This window comes from Gorilla gorilla, chromosome 5 (genome assembly GCF_029281585.2).
Source record: "Gorilla gorilla gorilla isolate KB3781 chromosome 5, NHGRI_mGorGor1-v2.1_pri, whole genome shotgun sequence".
In the NCBI taxonomy this organism is placed as follows: domain Eukaryota; kingdom Metazoa; phylum Chordata; class Mammalia; order Primates; family Hominidae; genus Gorilla; species Gorilla gorilla.
The window spans coordinates 140,880,090-140,895,968 of record NC_073229.2 but is presented as its reverse complement, the minus strand read 5'-3'; the positions used below and the strand labels follow the sequence as shown (position 1 = coordinate 140,895,968).

Below are 15,879 nucleotides of genomic sequence, written 5' to 3'. Positions count from 1 at the left end.
ATGTATTTTCACACTTCTTTCAAAATGCAGCATACCCAAAATCAAACTCATTATATCATCATGGTTATTCCTTCCCTTGCCCTGCATCCACCACCTAAATTGTATATTACTGAGTTATCTATTCATGTAGTCATGAAAAAGAGAATACTCATTTCCACTTCTGATTCTTCCTTTTCTTCTTACTTCCTCTATTTGACTGTGTTACTGATCATAAAGAACTCATATATTAATGTTATCATACTGTGTTTAATTAGTAGGATGAATAAGCAAATGGTGGACATAAAACATCTGTACAAATCATTCTTTTTGATATAGAAAAATGTTTTCATTAAGTTTTAAGTCAGCTCAAATCCTAGAAACCTTGTTCTCAATTGTTAAGAAAGATTTACTTAGAAACAGACTTCCTTCTTCCTTTTCATTTTTCTACAAATTTGCTATTCTTCTAACTTGGACAAAATTTAGAAAATTTCTGTAAAGTTAGTAAAGTTATACCCATCAAGTTTTGTTTGGGTGTTCTAAATGAAAAGCCCCAATTCTTCAAGATGGAAAACTGAATTCCAGACCCTAACTTATACTGTTATAAAACATCAACAGGATAAAACAGAAAGTATTCTTAATCATTTTACCTTCCATCTTAAAAAAATCAAAACAAAATTATAGGGTTGCAATTATCACCTTCACTTTCTTGTTTTTCCTTTATTTCCAAAGCAAATCATAAATATATTATCCTATTTTGTTTTAAATTTAATGGACAGAAATTTTGTCTTGCTCTTTATGAGAGAAAGAGATGAGAGAGAAGGAAGAAAATATAGGGTTTTGTGGTTGGTAGGTAGGGCGAGGTGGGCATTGAGAATGTCAGCTATATATATTAAAGTAACTATAGATATGATATGATATATACCCCCCCACACACACATATAAGAACCCAAATATAGTTTCTTCCCAGTGAATTAAAAGCAACACATTTATATTTATCTTCATATAAAAGAAAGCAATTAAAGTGCACTTGGATTGTCAGCTTATCTAACAGGTATCATGAACTACTATTAGTATTATATTGACAGAATGATAGTCTACATCATCTTATAATGGTGATAAACTGCTACCGAGAAGATTTTTAGTCATTATGGCAATAAGTAGTATAGGGGGAATATCTCCTTCAGCACTGAAAACTAAGCAAGAGTCAGGCAAAAGAAAAAAGCTTTGGAGAACTTTCTACAAAACTGGGATTGAAGAAAAGGATGGTTTGTGATTTACATCCACAAGAGTGGCCACGAAAAGGAAATGAATAGAAGATGTAACAAAAGGTCACCGTCGCAGACTTAAGTCAGAGGAGTAAAAGCTGGAGCTAAGATAGGCTGTGCAGTACCCAGGGCATATTCATATCTTCCTAGTGTCTACAGTAAGAACACTAATTACAACTAAATGCCTGCAAAAGAGGCAAAGTTTCCTGTTGTTTCTGCTTCCAGTTCTGGCCTCTAGATGCTTGCTTTCCCATATTTCCTACTTTGACAGATCAAATAAAAATACAGTAAATCTATTATTTTTCTAGGCCTGATAGATGTGGCAGGAACTCACATCAATCAGTGAAAGAAAACATCTATTAACTCCTTGCTGTATGTCCAACTGGGCAAGCATAATTCCATTACAAAGAAGAAACAGAGAACACAATTGTCTCTGTGAAAGATAGTACAGTTTAACGGAAACAGAATACCTTGAGGAATTAGAGTAAATGAGGACAAAATCTTCTGATCAAAGAATTTGATACCCAGACAACTTGCTCAAAGATATCAGAAATATAGTATTTAGATATATAAAGGCTTAAAAAAATTGTACCAATGCAATTTTCCTAGAATGGGGGTAAGAAAGGGGTAGAAAATCCTTCAAGCAATGCTCTAATAAAAAATGAATCAAGATAAAGAATTCAATAATGAGGAAATGGTACAAAAACACTGGTGGCAAACTCTAAAACTCTTAAATCTAAAGAAATTCTGTTATCAGTATGACATGTATGTCAAAATAAAATCTTGAAGGAATATACTTAAAAAACAACTTAAAAATATTAATCTGACTCAGAAAATAATCCCAATTATAAAAACCAAAACTGTGAAGTATTGTGAGGAAGAAAGAAGCCATTCTTGATTGCATAAGGGTTTCTTGACATTGCTACGGTATGTGAGGAACAGAAAATGAAAGTTAAATTTATTTATGAATATAAATTACAGTAAGAAAGCAAAAGTGAAAGCCTTGTAATCTATGCTGACCTGATCACAAGATTACTTTCATTCTTCATGTGTCACTAAACTCTGTCTCCCTTAGGACAATAAGGCAGTTGAGCTAAGGGCATTTTCAAAACCTTACCCATTCATATATACAATCCCATAAAGTTCGAATTACTAGTTCAATAAATTCCATATATGAAACACAAGACAAAGATTTAAATTTTTATTTAAATGAATTCTTATTAACTCAATATAAAATTGGTCAAATAACACAAATAGGCAATTATGTACTATAAAGAACCAATAAATAAGGCAAAATATTCAACCTAATTACAAAAAAAAAGCCAAATAATGAATTACTATTATATAAGCATTTATTTTTTTCTTAAAGATAATTGCGAGGCCAAGCATGGTGGCTCACACCTGTAATCACAGAACTTTGGCAGGCAAAGGTGGGAGGAGAGTTTGAGACCAGCCTGGGCAATATGACAAAACCCTCACTCTACTAAAAATACAAAAAATTAGCTGGGCGTGGTGATGCATGCCTGTCGTCCTAGCTATTCAGGAAGCTGAAGTAGGAGAATCACCTGAGCCTGGAAAGCAGAGGCTATAGTGAGCTGTGATTCTGCTACTGCACTAGAGTCTGGGTGACAGGAGTGAGATGTTGTCTCAAAAGAAAAGAAAAAGAGAATTGTGAATGTTGGTAAAAATAGTAAAATGAATGCTTGTACAAACTGAAGATGGGAGTATAAATTAATACAGTGTATTCCCTTTGACCCCCTACTTCACTTTTATGAATATATATTAAGGAAATTTATATTGCTTAACAATTATTGTAGCATTTTTATGGTAATCTAAAATTGAGAAAAATTTAAATGCCTGATTACATTATTTTGTGAATTAAATGCCTGATTACATTATTTTACACTCATACTCTATGTTATGATACCATTTAAAAAATCATGTCTGATTGCATATCTAGAAAACCCCATCATCTCAGCCCAAAATCTCCTTAAGCTGATAAGCAAATTCAGCAAACTCTCAGGATACAAAATCAATGTGCAAAAATTACAAGCATTCTTATACACCAATAACAGACAAACAGAGAGCCAAATCATGAGTGAACTCCCATTCACAATTGCTTCAAAGAGAATAAAATACTTAGGAATCCAACTTACAAGGGATGTGAAGGACCTCTTCAAGGAGAACTACAAACCACTGCTCAATGAAATAAAAGAGGATACAAACAAATGGAAGAACATTCCATGCTTATGGGTAGGAAGAATCAATATCATGAAAATGGCTATACTGCCCAAGATAATTTTTAGATTCAATGCCATCCCCATCAAGCTATTAATGACTTTCTTCACAGAACTGGAAAAAAACTACTTTAAAGTTCATATGGAACCAAAAAAGAGCCCGCATTGCCAAGATAATCCTAAGCAAAAAGAACAAAACTGGAGGCATCATGCTACCTGATTTCAAACTATACCACAAGGTTACAGTAACTAAAACAGCATGGTACTGGTACCAAAACAGAGATATAGACCAATGGAACAGAACAGAGCCCTCAAAAATAATGCCACATATCTACAACTATCTGATCTTTGACAAACCTGACAAAAACAAGAAATGGAGAAAGGATTCCCTATTTAATAAATCATGCTGGGAAAACTGGCTAGCCATATGTAGAAAGCTGAAACTGGATCCCTTCCTTACACCTTATACAAAAACTAATTCAAGATGGATTAAAGACTTACATGTTAGACCTAAAACCATAAAAACCCTAGAAGAAAGCCTAGGCAATACCATTCAGGACATAGGCATGGGCAAGGACTTCATGTCTAAAACACCAAAAGCAATGGCAACAAAAGACAAAATTGACAAATGGGATCTAATTAAACTAAAGAGCTTCTGCACAGCAAAAGAAACTACCATCAGAGTGAACAGGCAACCTACAGAATGGGAGAAAATTTTTGCAATCTACACATCTGACAAAGGACTAATATCCAGAATCTACAAAGAACTCAAACAAATTTACAAGAAAAAAACAAACAACCCCATCAAAAAGTGGGCGAAGGATATGAACAGACACTTCCCAAAAGAAGACATTCATGCAGCCAAAAGACACATGAAAAAATGCTCATCATCACTGACCGTCAGAGAAATGCAAATCAAAACCACAATGAGATACCATCTCACACCAGTTAGAATGGCAAGCATTAAAAAGTTAGGAAACAACAGGTGCTGGAGAGGATGTGGAGAAATAGGAACACTTTTACACTGTTGGTGGGACTGTAAACTAGTTCAACCATTGTGGAAGTCAGTGTGGCGATTCCTCAGGGATCTAGAACTAGAAATACCATTTGACCCAGCCATCCTATTACTGGGTATATACCCAAAGGTATAAAGACACATGCACACGTATGTTTATTGTGGCACTATTCACAATAGCAAAGACTTGGAGCCAACCCAAATGTCCAACAATGATAGACTGGATTAAGAAAATGTGGCACATATACACCATGGAATACTATGCAGCCATAAAAAATGATGAGTTCATGTCCTTTGTAGGGACATGGATGAAGCTGGAAACCATCATTCTCAGCAAATTATCGCAAGGACAAAAAACCAAACACCGCATGTTCTCACTCATAGGTGGGAATTGAACAATGAGAACACATGGACACAGGAAGGGGAACATGACACACCGGGGCCTGTTGTGGGGTGGGGGGAGGGGGGAGGGATAGCATTAGCAGATATACCTAATGCTAAATGACGAGTTAATGGGTGCAGCACACCAACATGGCACATGTATACATACATAATAAACCTGCACGTTGTGCACATGTACCCTAAAACTTAAAGTATAACAAAAAAATAAAAAATAAATAAAAAATAAATAAATACAAATAAAAATTAAAAAATCATGTCTGAAAAATATTTCCACAAGAATTAAAAAATATATATCTCTAACCTTATTTCTTGGCAGCAGGATTAATCTTTTTATATTTGCCTCTTTAACTGCTTTTATATTTTTACGATTTTTCTACAGTCAACATATGTTACTTTGGTAACATCATGTTCAAAAACGGATGTTACTTTACAATATATTTTGCAGAGAATATAACACCTGTGTCTAGCAAAGAAAGGTATTTTAAAATTTAAAAAAAACAATAAAATAAACCTCTACTAAAAAATCGTGTAATATCAAATAAGCATACTGAAAATAATTCTTGCCTTTAGAAAGCAGCTTTCTAAATTTCTGTGTTGCTGTTAGCTGTTGATCAGCATTATTAGAAAAAATCATCTGAACCATATCTGTAGTAACAACTTCTTCCTAAAACACACACACAAAAATATAATTAACATTTACATATTTTACATGAATAATTTTGCATGCATAAATATTTGTTATACATATTATTGCTAAAATTATTGAGGTATAATTTGAAACATATTTTGGTCAAGTATACCTCTGGAATGGGTACAGTGGAACTAATATCTGGATCCTGTATAGGACTTTCAAGCATAGATTCATCATTTCTGGGCAAAGAGACATTTCTGCGTTTGAACAACTGTAACAAAGAGAAATCAGTTTACACATTGAGCTTTCCATAAAACATTAACTTGCCATAGAATTCCATGTTTTCATTTGAGTCGACAAAAAAAACCTATCAATTTTATAACTTAAAATTCTGAATATTTGAGTATTTCCCAATCATTATACTAGGAAGATCCAAGGTATTTATGAGAAGTCAAATTTCTGGGCTAGCTTTTGGCTGCACAGACTACTTCACGTCACTTTCAATCTCAGATCTTTTACCAACAGTAAGCGTGTAAGTGGAATACACATGGTCATTTTATAGCACTTAAAAAAGCACATATTTCCACACTGGATTATGAGGTATCTAAGAATTTTTGCAAGAAAACTTAAAAAGCACATCTGTTGCATACGAAAGATAACATCTGATACATTAACAGATTTAGTATATCTGATTAACAAGGAATAGAAAACAATTCTTAGGAATGACAGTACTATGCTTATTAATTCAGGAGCAGATAAAAATGAAGCAGAAAAAAAGAAGAAAGAAACATGGTGAGTTCACTAAAGGAGATTTATAGGTACAGTTGGCCCTCCATATCTGTGAGTTCCACATTCCCAGATTCAACCAACCTCAGATCAAAAATAATAATAACAATAAAAAATAATAAGCCAAGCATGGCAGCACGTGCATCTGGTCTCAGCTACTTGAGAAGCTGAGGTGGGAGGGCTGCACAAGCCCAGGAACTGGAGGGCAACCTGGGCAACACAGCAAGACCCCATCTCTTAAAAATAACAACAAAAAAATACGAAAATAAAAAATAATACATATTTTATTTTACTTTATTTTATTTTATTTTTTGAGACGGAGTCTCGCTCTGTCTCCAGGCCAGAGCGCAGTGGCACGATCTCGGCTCACTGCAACTCCACCCTCCTGGGTTCAAGCGATCCTCCTGCCTAAACCTCCTGAGTAGCTGGGATTACAGGCGTGCGCCACCATGCCCAGCTAATTTTTTTATTTTTAGTAGAGACGGGGTTTCACCATGTTGGTCAGGCTGGTCTCAAACTCCTGACCTCAGGTGACCCGCCCACCTAGGCCTCCCAAAGTGCTGGGATTATAGGCATAAGCCACTGAGCCCGACAATAATACATATTTTAAAACAACACAGTATAACAACTCAACTACACAGCATTCACACTGTATTAGATATCATAAGTAATCTGGAGATGACTTAAAATATACAAGAGGATGTGTGCAGATAATATGCAAATACCATGCCATTTTACATAAAGGACCTGAGCATCAGTGAATTTTGATATCTGCAGAGGATCCTGGAACCAAGGGATAACTCTACATTTCCTAAATCAAAATTTGAGGAAAACAAAATCTGGTTATATTCTTTTTGACAGCTAAATAAATATCGTTCTTCTTTTTTTTTTTTTTTGAGATGGAGTCTCACTCTGTCGCCCAGGCTGGAGTGCAGTGGCATCAACTCGGCTCACTGCAAACTCTGCCTCCCGGATTCACGCCATTCTCCTGCCTCAGCCTCCTGAGTAGCTGGGACTACAGGGGCCAGCCACCACGCATGTCTAATTTTTTTGAGATGGGGTTTCACCTTGTTAGCCAGGATGCTCTCAATCTCCTGACCTCGTGATCCGCCCGCCTCAGCCTCCCAGAGTGCTGGGATTAAAGGGGTGAGCCAGCGCTCCCAGCCTGTTCTTTAATATGTAAACAATCTTCCTTCTAATCATTTATTCAACACAATTTTTTTAGTACCTACTATAATGTATGAAGGACTGTGTTAGATGCTGTAGATAGGGAGATGAGAAATCATTATCACATTTCTGAAATAGGCCTTGCCTATTACATGCCTGTAATCCTAACACTTTGAGAGACAGAAGCAGGAATATTGCTTGAGGCGAGGAGTTCAATACCAGCCTGGGCAACATAGCAGGACCCCATCTCTACTTACAGAATAGAATACAATAGAATACAATAGAATAGAATAGGCCTTTTCTACTTTCTTCACTGCTAGTCCTTTTCACACATCAGTTTTAATTCATACGTGTGAGAACCACATTATTTTACTTATTTATAAATACTTCTACATTTAAGTACATCTTGGAATAAAAAATGTTGAGATGTACTCTCTTAAATAATTTTATATTCTTTATGTCACATATGAAAAGTATAAACAGAGATCCAGCTAATAAGACAATGGGGGAACAGTATGAATAGCATGGGAAGATGACAATAATTTACTTACGGGCAAGAATTATGAAAACTACAAAGCAGCAAATAATATATAATTAATGTTTCTTTAAGGGGCAAATTTTACAATGACAAATGGAAGTGATCTAAATAGATGCAAGAGGAAAAATTTCTTAGCAGTAGGGTAAAAATATAATTAACACAACAGGTTTATCAATAAAACAGAAAATCCATTTCTCCCAGTGACTAAAGTAGCACAGAGTTCTGTTTCACAAATTTGCAATTATGATGCCTGGAGTCTAATAAATAATAGATTTAGCTATATTCAATTTCTTAAAACATTTCCATTTAAAATTATCCAATAATTAGCAAATAATTAAAATTTAAAAAAACAAAATTAAATAGCTAAAAACACCTACCTGTTCTTCTCTTTTTTGTTTTCTAAGCTGTATTCCTTCTTCTTCTCTTCGTCTACGCATCTCTTGAGGATTTAGGGCTTTATTCTTATAACTTTTCATTCTATAGTTATCTTTCCCTGGACTAGCCATGGCATCTTAAAGGAAGGAGAAAAGAAAACAGACACTGATAACTCACTCTCTCAAAACAACATGAGACACTTAATCTAGCAACTAAATTCAGGCTCACTGATTAACAGGTCAACAAAACCCATTCTGAAAATTATGTACAAAAAATACATTCCCTTAATTCCACATCAAGATTAGAGCAAAATGGCCACATATTTTAGAAATAATATCTTAAACAAATAATTTTGGTCTAAACAAAGACAAAGTTTACCCTATCTTATTGATTCTAAGATGCAACAACCTTTCCTGTCTCCCTAGCCCCCACAGTGTTTTAACCTTTCTGAAACATAATTACTGTCAGGAAATAATCATGAATTATTTGGGTTAAAAAAAAAAGTCTTCTAAATTACAGTTCCTGGCTAGATCAAGAAATAACCAGCTTTGAAGTATCTTATTTTTAATGAAATATGATATTAGGCTCCAGTAAGCACATCTCAAATATTTATTGGGGTCTGGCTTCTCTCACTTACTGAAGGCATTGCCTTAAGAGCTATGGCCACAACGGTCAGGACTTGAATTATGACTACAATATCAGTTTTTAGTACTCCAGTATAATTAGTTCTTTTGAAATACTAAAATACATGTATACTTTATTTTTAAGTAGTTTTATTGCAAATATATTTTAAAACATTAACATTTATATACATATTTTATAAATACATAAAATATATGCAAATATATTTCATATTTGAATATATGTGCTAGTTTTACTTTTAGAAAGTGAATTATAAACTTTAACAATGTAACAGTATTGATATATTGATATTATCTTATAGGAATATTAAAATACTGATATTATAACCTATTCTGGACTTACACATCACACACACACAAAATCTGCCTAAAGCAGGGTGCCAACTTCAGTTTAACATTAGATAGTGAGTACCCAGTATGTTATTCTGTTAAATTCAGAGGACATATCCATGTCCAACCAGAGACAATGTTGTGACCAATTAGCTTATGAAGTAAACACAAGAGAAGGAGAGGCTGCCATCTGTCTGCCATCCCTGATATTGAAGAGACAGACTAATGAATTGGCAAATTTTGTTGTAAGCAGTACACTAAAATACATGCTTTAAGTCTTGAGAGAGCAGTGAAGATATGGCAACTAATTGTGCCTTAGGGACTTCTGAAAGCTTCATGGGTATCCTATCTTAAAGGAAAAGCAGGAAAGAGAAATGGGGAGAATCAAGCATTTCAAGCAGAAGGAATATATGCAAAGGCAAAGTTTTTGAAGAAGCCTTGCATAACCAAGAACAGTAAGAGACTAAGTGTGTCCAAGATGAGGATGCACAGCCGAACATAAAGCTATAAAGGTAGGTTAGAGGACATATGGTTCCTATAATGTAGCTGTGAAATTTGGACTTGATCCTAAGGAATAGAATTAAACAAATTAAGGAAAAGGTTGTTTTTACATAGTTCAGAGAGAGAGATAGGAAAAATGCTGAAGGCGTGAACTAAACAAGTTACTACAATGAAAACATAGAAGACAAGTTGGATTCTAGAAATATTTCTGAAATTGATTCAGTAAAAATTAGAGGCCAAATGAATGTAACAGATATCTGGTGAGGAAGAAAAGGGAGTTGAGGATGACTCCATGGTTTTTAACTGAGCCATCTGAGTAGTATGGCAAGATAACATAAGACAGAGAATACAGATGGAGGATCAGAGTAGTGGTTGTTGTGTTTACATATCGGCTTGTTTCTGAGACAAGAATAATGAATTCCGTTATTTTAAGTTTATTTTTAAATTTATATTTAGTAAAAATCACTCTTTTCGTATACATTTCTATGAATTTAACAAATACACATGCATGTAACTATCACAATCAAGACACAGAACAGTTGTCACCCCCTAAAACTCCCTCAAGCTGCTTCTATTAGCCCTCCCTGACCCTTAACATCTGGTAAAAAGTTAATTCTCCATCCCTACAGTTCTGCCTTTTCCTGAATTTCAGAAAAGTGGATTCATACAGCATGTAGTCTTTTAAATCTGACTTCTAAGAAAAAGTATAAAATACCTCAGAATATAGCCAGCCAGGGAGGTGAAAGACCTCTAGAGTGAGAATTACAAAACGCTGCTAAAAGAAATCAGAGATGACACAAACGAATGGAAAAACATTCCATGCTTGTGGATAGGAAGAATCAATATCGTGAAAATGGACATACTGGCCAAAGCAATTTACAGATTCAACACTATTCCTATCAAATTGCCAATGACATTCTTCACAGAACTAGAAAAAACTATTTTAAAATTCATATGGAACCAAAAAAGAGGCTGAATAGCCAAGGCAAACCTAAGCAAAAACAACAAAGTTGGAAGCATCATATTACCTGACTTCAATCTGTACTACAGGGCTACAGTAACCAAAACAGCAGAGTACTGGTACAAAAACAGACACATAGACCAATGAAACAAAATAGCCCATAAATAAGGCCACACACCTACAACCATCTGATCTTTGACAAAACTGACAAAAAGAAGCAATTGGGAAAGGACTCCCTATTCAATAAATGGTGCTGGGATAACTGGCTAGCTACATGCAGAAGACTGAAACTGGACCCCTTCCATATACAAAATAACTCGAGATGGATTAAAGACTTAAATGTAAAAACCAAAACTATAAAAACCCTGGAAGACAACCTAGGCAATATCATTCTGGCCACAGGAATAGTCAGAGATTTCATCACGAAGGGGCTATTGCAACAAAAGCAAAAATTGACAGATGGGATCTAATTAAACTTAAGAGCTCCTGCACAGCAAAAGAATCTGTCAACAGAGTAAAAGACAACCTACAGAATGGGAGAAAATTGTTGCAAACTATGCATCTGATAAAGGTCTAATATCCAGCATCTATAAGAAACTTAAACAAATTTACAAGAAAAATACAAACAATCCCATTAAAAAGTGAGCAAAGGACATGAACAGACACTTTTCAAAGGACATACATGCAGCCAAGAAGCATATGAAAAAAAGGTTAACATCACTGATCATTAGAGAAATGCAAATCAAAACCAGAATAAAATACCATCTCACACCAGTCAGAATGGCTATTATTAAAAGGTCAAAATGAGCCAGGTATGGTGGCTCACGCCTGTAATCCCAGCACTTCGGGAGGTAGAGGCAGGAGGATTGCTTGAGCTCAGGAGTTCAAGACCAGCCTGGGCCACACAGTGAGACCCTGTCTCAACAAAATATCAAAACATTACCCAGGCATGGTGGCACGTGACTATAGTCTCAACTACTCAGAAGGCTGAGGTGGAAGAATCACTTAAGCCCAAAGGTCAAGGCTACAGTGGCCATGATCACACCACTGCACTCCAGCCTGGGCAACAGTGAGACCATGTCTCAAAAAAGAAAAGAAAAAAAGTCAAAAAACAAATGTAAATTAGTTCAATCACTGTGGAAAGCAGTGTGGCAATTCCTCAAAGAGCTAAAAATAGAACTACCATTTGGCCCAGCAATTCCATTACTGGGTGTATATCCAGAGGATATAAATCATTCTACCATAAAAACATGTGCACACAAATGTTCAGTGCAGCAGTTTTTACAATAGGAAAGACATGGAATCAACCTAAATGCCCATCAATAACAGACTGGATAAAGAAAATGTGGTACATAAACACCATGAAATACTATGCAGCCACAAAAAAGAATGTGATCATGTCTTCTGTGGGAACATGAATGGAGCTGGAGGACATTATCCTTAGCAAACTAATGCAGGAACAGAAAAACAAATACCACATGTTCTTACTTGTAAGTGGGAGCTAAATGAGGAGAACACATGGACACAAAGAAGGGAACAACAGACACTGGGGGCCTACCGGAGGGTGGAGGGTAGGAGGAGGGAGAGATGCAGACAAAATAACTATTGGGTACTAGGCTTAGTACCTGGGTGACAAAATAATCTGTACATGTAATCTGTACAAAGTAATCTGTACATCTGTACACCCATGACACGAGTTTACCTATACAACAAGCTTGCACATGTGCCCCTGAGCCTAAAGGTAAAATAAACAACAACAACAAAACCAACAAAATAAATCCGGCTTCTTTCATTTAGCACGGTATTTGAGTCGTCCACATTGTTGGCATCTATCAACTCTCCTTTCTTATTGCTGTTATTCCACTGTAGGGACAGATCACGGTTTATCAGTTTTCCAGTTAAAGAACATCTGGGTGGTTTCTAGTTTTTGGAGGTTATGAATAAATGTGCTACAGACATTTATGTAAAGGTGTTTGTGTAAACATAAGTTTTCATTTCACTCAGTAAATATCTAGGAGTAGAACTGACGGATAATACAGCAAGTTTATGTTTCACTTTATAAGAAACTGCCAAACTTCTTTCCAAACTGAGTATTCCATCTTGCATTCCCATCAGTAATGTATGAGAGTTCCAGTTGCTTTGCATCCTGTCTCCACTTGATGATTTAAGGGGTTTTGTTGTTGCTGTTGTTAGTCATAGCCATTCTAATAAGTGTATAGTGACTCTGGTTTTAAACATGTTAAATGTATAGTACTTGGTGCACATGTAGGAGGCTTTGATCTATAGATGGTTGAAAATACGGATCAGAACTCAGGACAGGGATCTGGAGTGATCATTTGGTATCATGTAGAGCTACAGAAGAAGGATGACCAAAGGAGAAATCTTGGGGACCATCATATTTTAGCGGAAAAAGGCAAGAGCAAAAGAAACCAAAAAGAAGTAGGTCAGAGAAGTAGAAGAATAAGGAAGAAAATAAGAGTCCTGCAAAGGAAAGGAGTTCAAAAGATAAAGGAATATTTAAGTTGTAGTACCACTGAAAACAGGCCACTCGGTTTATTCATTCATTGATTCATCCAGAAAATAAAAGTGCCTGTAACAATCCAAGTACCATATCAGGCATCAGATTTGGTAATTATGTCACTGGTAAAGATAGTGAGACAAATCTCACTACTGGTGGAGCTCAAGGTAGAAGGGAAGGGGCTGAGGACTTGAGAATGATTGAAAAGAAATGCATGATTAATTTACCAAAATTCCTCCTTTAAAATATTTAATAGATTCAGCAATACTATGTGCACCTACAAATAGATATCATTAGAAACTGCTCAATATGGCCGGGCGGGGTAGCTCACGCCTGTAAACCTAGCACTTTAGAAGGCCAAGGAGAGTCGATCACTTAAGGTCAGGAGTTCAAGACCGGCCTGGCCAATATAGTGAAACCCTGTCTCTACTGAAAATACAAAAATCAGCTGGGCATGCTGGTAGAAGCCTGTAATCCCAGCTACTCTGGAGGCTGAGGCAGGAGAATCGCTTGAACTCGGGAGGCAGAGGTTGCAGTGAGCCAAGATCGCTCCAGCCTGGACTCCAGCCTGGGAGACAGAGCAAGACTCTGTCAAAAAAAAAAAAAAAAAAAAAAGCCGGGCACGGTGGCTCACGCCTGTAATCCCAGCACTTTGGGAGGCCGAGGCGGGTGGATCACGAGGTCAGGAGATCGAGACCATTTTGGCTAACACAGTGAAACCCCATCTCTATTAAAAATACAAAAAATTAGCCAGGCGTGGTGGTGGGCACCTGTAGTCCCAGCTACTCAGGAGGCTGAGGCAGGAGACCCCGGGAGGGAGACTCCTGGCATGAACCCCGGGAGGCGGAACTTGCAGTGAGCCAAGATCATGCCACTGCACTCCAGCCTGGGCCACAGAGTGAGACTCCATCTCAAAAAAAATAAATAAATAAAAGAGGGAAACCGCTCAACATAACTTTACTAATAACAATGTTTGGTATTATTCTCTATTTTATATCTGTAAAAAGCTAGACTCTTGAAAGGAAAAAATTAGAGATCAGAGTTCATTACAGAGCAAACTGACCACAGTATTAGTTGTTGAATTATACTCAATATATATAAAATATTTAAGTAAAATAAAATGCTCATGGAAATAAAACTCTTAAAATATTTATCACCTATATATGTAGCATATTCTAGGCCACTGGCTCTAAACGTTTTCAATCATACATCCTACATTCGTAAAATATATTTGTGCATTCATCCTCAATATATTTATTTCTATACATGCATTACTATTCTAATATACTACTCTAGCATAAAATTCACAAAAAAAAGAAATTTTTAAGAATGAAAGTTTTAAAAGGTAAACAAATAGAAGTTCTAATATTTTCTTACCACATCTGACTGGATCACCTTGTGCCCCACCACACACACATACAAAGGCGCTACTTATGAGACCATTAATCCAAGCAACCACATTGTAACTGTTCAGCATAAATTTTAGCCAAATAAAATACAGCACCAACAACTCATATATCACTTGTTCCTTTTTCTTCAATAGTACTGACTTCCGGCTTCAGATTTAACACCTGCATCCATCCTCACTGCAGTTGCTTTAAAGGGGACAATAAACCAAGGGAAATTATCTCTAAAGGGGCCCCATCCAATGGGATTGTTTCGTTCACTAAAAAATAAATTTAAAGGCTGCACTTCAAAGGCTGAGGTCTCATAAAAATTAAATATTTTTATTTAGAAATGTTATTCCAGCACTTTAAAGTTACAGAATAGAGGAATTTTTTTTCATTCATAAGCTTTCAACGGCTCTTAGAAAAACCATGTTTAAGTTGGGCAAATAACTGGAATCTGAACTTATGATTTTCTTTAATATCAATCGACATTATTTCTTATGCCAGTAAAGCCTTCATTTCCATGGGGCTGGGAGCCTCATTAGTGAAAGTAAAAGACTGCACAAAGCGGGGGAAGTGCCAACTAGAGAGCCCTCACAACCAAACAAGCAGTACTTAGGTCGGAGGGAGAGAGTTGCTCCTGACCTACCAAGAAAACCACTTTTGTACAGAATATGAGTCATCATTATTGGGTGTTGTAATTGAGAGATAAATCATTAGTGTTTTTGTCTTTTTTAAAAAACATGTCTAAAAAGCTCAAAAGTAAATGCCAGTGTCATATTCTTTTGTTTGTTTTTTGTTTTTTGAGACAGAGTCTCGCTCTGTCGCCCGGGCTGGAGTGCAATGGCGCGCTCTCGGCTCACTGCAAGCTCCGCCGCCCGGGTTCACACAGTTCTCCTGCTTCAGCCTCCCGAGTCGCTGGGACTACAGGCGCCCACCACCATGCCAGGCTAATTTTTTTTTTTTTGTATTTTTGGCATTTTTTTTTGTATTTATTATTTTGTATTTTATTTTGTATTTTTTGTATTTTTGGTAGAGACGAGGTTTCACCGTGTTAACCAGGATGGTCTCGATCTCCTGACCTAGTGATCCGCCCGCCTCCGCCTCCCAAAGTGCTGGGATTACAGGCGTGAGCCACCGCGCCC

At 36.2% G+C, this 15,879-nt stretch overlaps 1 protein-coding gene across 2 annotated transcripts in view; it reads right to left on the bottom strand.

Annotated features, from left to right (window-relative positions):
* KPNA5 (karyopherin subunit alpha 5) overlaps window positions 1-15,879 on the bottom strand; it is a 60,773-nt gene that overhangs the window by 44,000 nt on the left and 894 nt on the right. For both annotated transcript variants that reach the window (XM_004044583.2, XM_019030160.3), the window contains 3 exons: window positions 8,398-8,531; window positions 5,699-5,800; window positions 5,463-5,562 (listed from right to left, as the gene is read on the bottom strand). In XM_004044583.2, the coding sequence (XP_004044631.1) occupies window positions 5,463-5,562; window positions 5,699-5,800; window positions 8,398-8,531 (336 nt within the window). The remainder of the gene's footprint in view (window positions 1-5,462; window positions 5,563-5,698; window positions 5,801-8,397; window positions 8,532-15,879) is intronic.